Below are 10,170 nucleotides of genomic sequence, written 5' to 3'. Positions count from 1 at the left end.
AAAAGAAGAAATTCAGAGAAGATCACTCTCTAGCTTGTCATCACTGGACACGTGGCGTCAGGCTGGAGGCCATGTGCTCTACTCCCTCGGCCTTGGCATGGGCACCATCATCACATTCTCTTCCTCCCAGAATAGAGGTGACAATTACATCAAGTTGGCCTCCTTTATGGCCGTGGCCAACCTGGTGATGTCATTGCTGAGCACATCCATCATCTTCCTGGTGCTGGGGTTCTGGACTACAGCCAGCGGCTCCAGCTGTATTGAGAAGTGAGTGGCATACCCGGCAATGGGCAGCAGAGGCCTCCCGCCTCAGCTGCCCTTCAGCACCACAGTCCTGTAGGTCAAGCCCTTCCACTGGAACCCACTTCACCTTTTCCTCAGAGTAAACAACCAAAAGAGGGAAGCCACCAACGCCCAATGCCTAAAGGAAGAAAACACTTTCAGAAATTGCCAATGAAGCTAAGGAACATTTATTGCTTATTTAACAAGATTGCTTAGTTAACCCAGAAGGCTGCTGTCACAGCTTGCCCGGACGCAGGCAGCAGCCATTGGCATGGACTGTGTGTGTGACTTCAAAGGACTAAGTGTTGGAGCTCAGTCCAGTTGCTCTGCTTTACTGGTCCTGGGTGTAGGCCAGCTCTTGTTTCTTTCTTTCTCTCTTTTTTCTTGAGACAGGGTCTCTCTGTCTATCCACAGCTGACCAGACTGGCCTCACATTCATAGAGATCCACTTGCCTCTGCCTCTTAAGTGCTGGGATTAAAGGAGCATGCCAGGACGAGAGAGATTGCTTAGTGGTTAAGAACACTGGCAGCAGCCAGGCGATGGTGGCACACACCTTTAATCCTGGCACTCTGGAGGCAGAGGCAGGTGGATCTCTGAGTTGGAGGCCAGCCTGGTTTCTACACAGAGAAACCCTGTCTTGGAAAACAAAAACTAAGCCAAATTAAAAGTAAAACAAACAAACAAACAAACAAACAAAAAGAACACTGCTGTTCTTCCAGAGGACCTGAGTTCAATACTCAGTATCCACATGGTGACTTACTACCATCTATAATTCCAGCCCAGGGGATCCAACACCCTCTTCTGGCCTCTGAGGGCATTGCCCCCCCCCCCCAAAGTAGACATATATACACATGCAAGTAAAACACCTATACACACAAAATAATAAAAGTATGTGCCACCACAATGGGCACAGAACTGGAATTTGTTTTGTATACACCAATTTTCTGATACACTTTTAATTATTTAATTTTTTTAGATATTGTCACATAATTTTCCCTGCCCTTCCTTCTAAACCTTCCCATAAACCTCTCCTTGCTCTTCTTCAAATTCAGAGTCTCTTTTTTCATTAATTGTTGTAACAGTCACAGGTTTTGAGCAGCTCAGTTTTCCTTCTGTTGAGGATGTCAAGAGCAGGAAGGTTAGGGTGAGCAGCGACGTTCTTTGCTTGTTTGCTTGGTGCACATCTAGGCACGCATATTTTTTGAGTTGTTTTGTGTTGTTTTTCAGGATAGGGTTTCTCTGTGTGGCCTTGGCTGTCCTGGGTCTCACTCTGTAGATAGACCAGGCTGGCCTCCTGAGGGCTGGGATTAAAAGTGTGTGCTACCATCACCTGGCTTTTTTTTTTTTTTAAAGGTAGGGACTCATGTTGCCAAAGTTGGCCTTGATCTCTCTGTGTAGCTGAGGATGACTTTGAACTTGTGATCCCTCTCTCTTGGCCTCCTGAGTGCTGTGATGACAAGCATGTACCACAATAGCAAGCTCACATCTGAGAAACTGAAAGTCAAACCCCAATGATTCCACACTGCCATGCCTGCAGGATTACAATCAACTAAGGGGATTCAGAAATTAAGACTGAGATGGTGAGAGCCAGTGTGCATGGGGAGCTACGGGAAGCCTTGTGCTTTGTTGGCGGATGTGCAAAACGATGCCACTGCCTTTGGAGACAAGGACTTCTCAAAGTCACATCACCTGCACTGGGACTCCTGTCCACCTCCACTGCACCTAGTGACAGACACCTGAGTCACAGCTTTGTTCACAGTGACCTAAACGGTGACTGACCATCGTCTACCGATAGGTAGATGTGTGATTGCAATCTGAAACCCTAGCAATAAGATTTCATTCAAAAAATTAGCATAGCCATCCAACTAATGGAGTACTAGGCATCAGTGAAAAGGTGTGACTGCTGCAGTTTCCGGTCATGTTTCTATTGCTGGGAAGAGACCCCATGACCATGGCAACTCTTGAAAAAAGCAAAAAACATTTAATTGGGGTGGCTCACTTACAGTTTCAGAGGTTCAGTCCATTACCATCATGACGGGGGACATGACAGCGTGCAGGCAGAGGCCGTGCTGGAGCTGAGCATGCTACTTCTTGACCAGAAGGCAGCAGGAAGTCGACTTGTCTTGTGGTGTCACACTGAGGAAAGCTGGAGCAAAAGAGCCCTCAAAGCCCGCCCCCACAGTGACACACTTCCTCCAACAAAGCCACGCCTCCTAACAGTGCCACTCCCCATGAGATTATGGGGGCCAATACATTCAAACTGCCACACACACTCCCCAGAGTTGTATAGTGATGCCATTTGGAGGCAGATGTTTGAGAGTATCAGTTATAATCAGCAGAGGTCACTAGGATGGGATTCTCATGATACAATGTGGTTTTATAAGAAAAGGAAGTAAGCCGGGCAGTGGTGGCGCATGCCTTTAATCCAAGCATTTAGGAGGCAGAGGCAGGTGGATCTCTGTGAGTTCAAGGCCAGCCAGGTCCAGAGAGAAAGCTCCAGGACAGTCAGGGCTACACAGAGAAACCCTGTCTGGAAAAAACAAAAACAAAAACAAACAAACAAAAAGAGGAAATGATGGCCCAGTCACCAATGGTTCTCAATCTTCCTAATGCTGCAACACTTGAATATAGCTCTTCATTTTGTGCTGACCCCCAACCATAAAATCATTTCCATTGAGACGTCATAACTGTAATTTTGCTACTGTTATGAATTGTAATATAAATATTTGTGTTTTCCAATGGTCTTAGGTGACCTCTAGGAAAGCGTCAGTTGGTGCCCCCCAAAGGGGTTGTGATCCACAAGTTGAGAACCACTGGCTCAGTAGTTAAGAGTGAGGGCTGCTTTCCCAGAGGACCTGGGTTTGATTCTAACACCTACCTGGTGGCTTTCAACCCTCTGTAACTCCATTGCCAGGGGATCCAGCACCCTCGACTCACATTAGGCACCAGGCATGTACATGATGCACAGCCACACATGCAGGCAAAACACCCATACACATAAAAATTAGAATTTATTATGATGTTTATTTAAAAATAAATTTTAAAAAAGTGATGTGCATAGTGGCACATGCCTTTAATCCCAGACTCTGGATGCGAAAGCAGGCAGATCTCTGTGAGTCCCAGGCCAGTCACAAATCCATAATGAGACTCTATAGATTTTCCAAGAATATTGTTTCTTTGTCTCTGTGCCCCTGTGAGTTCAGGCGCACTACTTGCATGCAGGAGCCTAGGGCGGCCAGCAGAGGGCACCAGAGCCTCTGGAGCTGGACTTGGAAACTGCTGTGAGCTGTCATGTGTCCTTGGAAACTGCTGTGAGCTGTCATGTGTCCTTCGCAAAGGCAGTGAGCGCTCTGAACTGCTGGGCCACTGGTTTGTTTTCTTTTTTAAGTTAAGGGCAAAAAATAGCCAGTGGTGGTAGCACACACTTTCAATCCCAGCACTGGGGAGGCAGAGACAAGCAGATCTCTGAGTTCAGAGCGAGTTCCAGGACAGCCAGGGCTACACAAAGAAACCCTGTCTCAAAACAAAAAACAACAACAAAGAATGTCACATACACACACACACACACACAAAAGATAAGGCCCCCAACCATGGACTTCCAGAGCCATGATAGCATACTTCTTAGACAATCTCACCATACTTGGTCCTCATTCTCCTTGGTTGGCAATGGCTAATGAGCCAGCCTTCTCTACCTGTCTTCTCTTCTCTCCCTACCCTATCAGAAACGTCTCCAATCTGATCAGGATGATAGCTGAAGGTGTGCTACCCCAGACCTCCTGGCTTCCCAAAGACATCATCCACAAACCACCACTGGAATACATGAACTGGGTCAGCCAGCTTCCCGGGAACCTCCAGAAAGAGGTGGTGCATTTGTCCCTGCCCTGCAGCATCATGGTGCAGGAGAAGGTGTGTCTGTCATGGAGGCCAGCCTGGTAGCCTCACAGCAGCCAGTAGTACTAGTCATGGCTCTAACACCACATCTGTGTGCTACAGCTCACATGGGGGGGGGGGGCAAGACCATGAAGGCCACACAGCCAAGGAGGGCCAACTTTCAACACTTTTACCTCCATTTTCCACGCTGAGTGTCTGTCTCTACCCATGGCAGACATTACTAGTTAAGTATGATACCAACTCTATCCCATCCAGATACTGCAGAGCCCTTCTCCTCCACAGGTCATGGAGAGCCCTGGCCTAGCATATGTGGTCTTCTCTCAAGTTGTCTCATTGTTTCCTGGTTCCTCTTTCTGGGCCATCATGTTTTTCATGGTTCTGGTCATCATGGGTCTGGGCACCATGATAATGCTCCTGGAGGGCATCGTGCTTCCCCTGCAGAACAACATCTCCACCTTCACAAAGTATCCCAAGGTGGTACCAGGTACAAAAGCCCCACCCTGTAACCTTCCCCATATCTACCTCACCCCAAGCACCCAGGGTTCACATGGACCCCAACTCACAAACCCCAATGTAGCTCCATCCACTTCCACCCTTAGTGGTTGTCTGCTTGGGAGGACTTCTGGGCAGCCTCGTCTTCTCCAGCCGCCCCGGAAGCTACATGGTGCTGCTGTTGGATGACCACCTGGTCCCCATGGTCCTCGTCACCATTGTGGTGTTCCAGAACCTTTCTCTGGCTTGGGTCTATGGAATCAGGAGGTGATTTCCGATCCCTGGGGAGTTGCTCAGCTATCAAGTCCATCCTAGGCCTTCAGGGTGCACAGGCACCCCATGGGAGTCAAGGTCCTCAGAGAGCAGGCAGATCCTACAGGAAAACGCAGTCTCAAGCGCACTGAAGGCCAAGGGCTATGGTGGTACAGTCCCGGGGACTGAATTATTCTCATGGGGTAACAAAACACGGCCCAGAGCCAGGGAGGGCCTGGTCCCCTACACCAAACCTCAGGAGTTTCTGAGAGAGACAGAGATGGAAGGTCTACCTATGCCCAGGCCCTCATGTCCTGAGTCTCACCTCCTTCATCCAGGTTTAGGGCTGAGATGTTTGGCCAGCTGGGCCGCCTGGTATGGGCACCCTTCACCTTCCTGTGGAGCTACGTGACGTTGCCCACACTGCTGACTCTGTTCATCGTCTACTTCCTGAATCTCTACCACAGGGAACCCCTCAATTATATGGCCTGGAATAACAGTATGGTACGGCCCTGCCCATGGGAACCTGGAGGCCGGGCACCCCACCCTGTACCTCCTACCCTCAGGGACCTAGAGACCCCAAACTCCAATCACATAGACTCAGCCCCCTCCCCCCATCCTGCATCTCTTATCCCCAGGGATTTGGGGAACCCTGCACCCTGAGCACCCAGACTGAGCCCTCACCTGAATCTCCTGCCCCGGGGACCTGGGGACACTGCACCCAGACTAAGCCCTTCCCCTTGTGGTCTACTGTCCCTGTGCTCAGGGCCAGGAAGTGAGGCAGCCTTACCAGAAGATAGTCCTGAGCTGGGTCACCTTTCTCAGTATCCTGGCACTTCTGCCTATTCCGGTGCCAACACTGTACCACTGGTGGTACCTGGATGACCACATTATCTGTGAGCTCGTAGAAGAGGCTTCATCCTCTGAGAAGACAGAAACAGCATTCAACATGGCCAACCAGTGGCCTGCACACTCCCAGAGAAGACTCACCTTCAGAGCCCAGGACAAAAGCCAGACTCTACTCCTAGGCAAGATTCCCGGAGAGGCCTTCTTCCTTAGTTCCCTCAACCCTGTTGGCAAAATGGGAACAGGTTCAGCCTTACCTATCCCTGAGGCACCAGAGGTCATGACCCTCGCAGCAAGTGACCTTGACTTCCACAGCCCTGGACAGAAGTGACAGGCATGAAGCTTCTGCAGTGGTCACGTCACCTGTTTTCAGTAATTGGTGATGTGCACCAAGCCAGTACCTGCCCCACCAAAAGCAGAAGATGGGTGTGCAGAAACCCAGTCCAGACTTCTGTGAGGGCCCTCACTGGGCCTCAGACAGACATGGCCGACCTCAGAAGCCCCTCTTCCAGCAGTCTGGATGCTGTGCTCAAGGCCCCCTGACTCTCTGTGATATGGACACAATTTTAGTGTGCCCATATGGACGTCCAGCACAGCCCCAGTTACTAAGAGACACAGAGGCCTTTGTAGCCCTGTGGAGCCATCATGCCTGTGAGCAGTGTAGCCGGCCTCCTAGGGACGGTGGCCTCAGATGGTGCCAAGAGAGCAATGTTGTCTGTCAATAAATGAGGTGGTGGGCTACAAGTACTAGCTGTGGGCCAGAGTTCTCTCTCTCACACATGCACTTCGCACAGCAGCCTGGGACCTGGGACCCTTCCGCTGTGTGGACACAATTCCTAAGCAGCCCACCCATGAGGAAGTTGCAGGATGTACTACCTTCCAAGGTCTAACCTATGTCAACCACCATGCTGACCCCAGGACTGAGTCTGCCCAACAGTCCATGCCACTGCTCTCACGGAGAAGGCAAGGCACCAGAAACCACACCTGGCTTACGACCGAACCTGTGAGCACTCAGTTCATGATGGGAGTAGAGCCTGGTACTCAGCAGCTCCCAGGCCATAGGCCTTTCCCAGCAACCAAAGGCTCTGGTCCATCTCTCCCCACTGGTTTACATTGTCTGTTCATCCCACAGGTCTCTGAATGGTCCTTATCACACTCCTATCTGTGAGTGTGTTCCAAGGAGACACCCCCATACACTAAAAACCTGTGCCATAGACACATCTGTACATTTTATTTTATTATTGAGTTAAAATAGTGAAAAACAAGACACCTGAATTTCTTTTTTTTTTTTTTTTGAAAGATTTTAAATGAGTGCTTTGTTGACATGAGCATTGCATACCTGAGCCATGTGAGCGCTTGGTTCCCTTGAGAAGTGTGGATTTCAGAAGACGGCATTGTGGTGTTCTCTTTACTCTTTGGTTTTGGGGGCCCACCACCCAGATTCCAAATAAATCACACACACACACACACACAGAGGCTTATTCTTTCTTAGGAATGCCCAGCCTTAGCTTGGCTTGTTTCTTGCCAGCTTTTCTTAACTTTAAATTATTCCATCTACCTTTCACCTCCGGGCTTTTTCCTTTTCTTATTCTGTGATCTCACTGTTGCTCTTGCTCTGGCTGGCTGGATGGCTGGGTGGCTGGGTGCCCGCCCCCTGGAGTCCTCCTCCTCTAGCTCTTTGATCTCCCATCCCAGATTTTCCCTTCCATTTATTCTCTCTGCATACCAGACCCGCCTATCCTTTCTCCTGCCTCACTATTGGCCGTTCAGCTCTTTATTAGATCAATCAGGTGTTTTAGGCAGGCACAGTAACACAGCTTCACAGAGTTAAACAAATGCAACATAAAAGAATGCAACACATGTTTGCATCTTTAAAACAATTGTCCTACAGCATAAACAAATATAACACATTAAAATAATATTCTACAACAGCATCAGATCCCCTGGAACTTGAGTTACAGGTGTTTGTAAGCTTCCATATATATGCTGAGAGCCAAATCCTTAGAAGAGTAGCCAGTGCCCTTAACTGATGGGCTATCTCTCCAGTCTCTAGAGTTCTTGAATGGTGAGCCTGACTTTGCAATGTTCTTCACTCATTGGAGTGAAGGTGTCTAATATCTGTGATGCCCTCCAGCCAGACCCTGTCACTCAGATCTGAAAGCTCCCTGAGGCCTGCTGGGAATCGGCAGGGCATCTAATTTTACCTGAGAGGCACCGTCACACAAGCCCAAGCAGTTCTTTTCCTCCCCCTCCCTCCCTCCCCCCTCCCCCCCTCCCTCCCTCCTTCCCCCCTCCCTCCCTCCCTCCCCTCCTCCCTCCTCCCTCCCCTCCTCCCCCTCCCTCCCTCCCTCCCCCCTCCCTCCCTCTTCCCTCCCTCCCCCCTCCCTCCCTCCCTCCCTCCTCTCTCCCCCCCTCCCTCCCCCCTCCCTCCCTTCCTTTCTTTCTTTTTTTCTTCTTACTTTTTTTTCTTTTTTGGTTTTTGGAGACAGGGTTTCTCTGTGTAACCGTCCTGGCTGTCCTGGAACTCACTCTGTAGACCAGGCTGGCTTCCAACTCACTGCCTGCCTCTGCCTCCCTAGTGCTGGGATTAAAGGTGTGTACCACCACCGCCCAGCTACCAAACAGGAATTCTAAGGAATAAGTAGTCTGACCTCCACAATGTCAGTGCTATTGGGGGATAGCTGAGAACTGGCACAAACTTGACCCTAGATTGTCTCCCAGGTTGGGGACAGTATCTTGTTTTGTTTGTTTTGAGATAGGGTCTCATTATGTAGTTTTTGCTATTCTGAACTCACTATGTAGCCCAGGCTAGCCTTGAACCTATAAAGATCCCTCTGCCTCCCAAGTAGTGGGACTAAAGGCATGTGCCACCACACCTCGCATGGAACAATGTTTTTTATTTGGCTTCCTTGCTTGTTTAATGTAAAAAAGAGCTATTGTGGCACCTAAGAGTGTAGTTGGAGTATTCCTATGTCCACCCGGCTCCTGCAGCCGCTCAGACCCAATTAAACACAGAGAGACATAGTATTTACAAACTGTGTGACCTAATGGCTCAGGCTTCTTGCCAGCTGTTCTTATGTCTTAAATTAACCCATTTCTATTCATCTATAAGTTGCCACGTGGCTCATGGCTTACTGATATCTTTCCATGTTGCTTCTCATCTCCGTGGCTGGCAGCATCTCCCTGCCTCAGCCTTTCACTTCCCAGCATTCTCCTCCCTCTTTGTCCCACCTATACTTCCCGCCTGGCTACTGGCCAATCAGCATGTTATTTATCAATCAATTATCCACAGCATAAGAGAAATGAATGGGGTCTGTAAATTAGAAGTAAATGAAGATTAAGTTCATGGGGCTGGAGAGCTGGCTGAGCAGTGAAGACCACTTGCTTTTGCAAAGGACTGGAGTTTGGCCCCAGCACCCACACTGAGTGACTCACAATTGCCTGTGACTCCAGGCACTATTTCCTAATTTGCTTTCTGTTGCTTAATAAACACCATGACCAAAAGCAACTTCAGAAGGACAGGGCTTCTTCCAGTGTTCAGGTTAGAGTCCATGGGAAGGGAAGCCAGACAGGAGCTTGAGCAGGAGCCATGGAGGGACAGTGCTTAGCAGCTTGCTCCCCTGGCCTCCTCATCTAGCTTTCCCATATAACCCAGACCCACCTGCCTAGGAACAGCATGGCCCGTAGTGGGTTGGACCTTCTCACATTCATCATTAATGAAGGGGATGCTCCACAGTCATGCCTACCTGCCAATCTGATGGAAGCAATTCTTCAGTTGAGATTCCCTTTTCCCAGGAGAATCTCAAATTGATAATAAAAAGTCGTGGGATCCAAGATGCTACTCAGGCCTTTGTAGGCTCTTGTACACACACACACACACACACACACACACACCATCACCACCTCCTCCACCTCCTCCACCACCACCCCCACCACCTCATCCACCTCCTCCACCACCACCACCATACCACCACCTCCTCCTCCACCACCACCACACCACCACCACCACCTCCACCTCCTCCTCCACCACCTCCACCACCACACCACCACCACCTCCTCCACCACAAATCAGGGAGACGAGTGGTTAATGGGAATTTTGGAGGTGGCTGAAGAGAGGAAGCCAAAATGTCTGTTATGCCCAGAAAGAAGTTGGATCTCAGCTTGAGTCCAGGCTTGGGCTCCTCACTCAGGCTGAGTCTTTTCAATAGATATGTGGAGTTGAGGTGGAAGGGTGACCCAGGATACATGGGGGTGACATTTTTCTAAATTGAAGCAGAGATTGTGTATGTTAAGAAGGCTGCACTGGTTAGGGTTCTGTCAACTTGACACAAATTTAGAGACACTTGGGAAGAGGGGCTCTCCGTGAGGAATTCCCTTCACAAGGTTGGCCTGTGTCTGTGGCCTTT

At 49.6% G+C, this 10,170-nt stretch overlaps 1 protein-coding gene across 1 annotated transcript in view; it reads left to right on the top strand.

Moving 5' to 3' along the window:
* Slc6a16 (solute carrier family 6 member 16) overlaps window positions 1-6,095 on the top strand; it is a 6,197-nt gene extending 102 nt beyond the window's left edge. The window contains exons 2-7 of the mRNA XM_036198589.1: window positions 9-267; window positions 4,006-4,189; window positions 4,457-4,658; window positions 4,774-4,933; window positions 5,257-5,422; window positions 5,685-6,095. Of these exons, the coding sequence (XP_036054482.1) occupies window positions 9-267; window positions 4,006-4,189; window positions 4,457-4,658; window positions 4,774-4,933; window positions 5,257-5,422; window positions 5,685-6,095 (1,382 nt within the window). The remainder of the gene's footprint in view (window positions 1-8; window positions 268-4,005; window positions 4,190-4,456; window positions 4,659-4,773; window positions 4,934-5,256; window positions 5,423-5,684) is intronic.
* Window positions 6,096-10,170: the final 4,075 nt, after the last annotated feature.

The sequence above is a fragment of the Onychomys torridus genome, chromosome 1 (genome assembly GCF_903995425.1).
Source record: "Onychomys torridus chromosome 1, mOncTor1.1, whole genome shotgun sequence".
NCBI lineage: Eukaryota > Metazoa > Chordata > Mammalia > Rodentia > Cricetidae > Onychomys > Onychomys torridus.
This window is presented reverse-complemented; position numbering and strand designations above follow the sequence as displayed.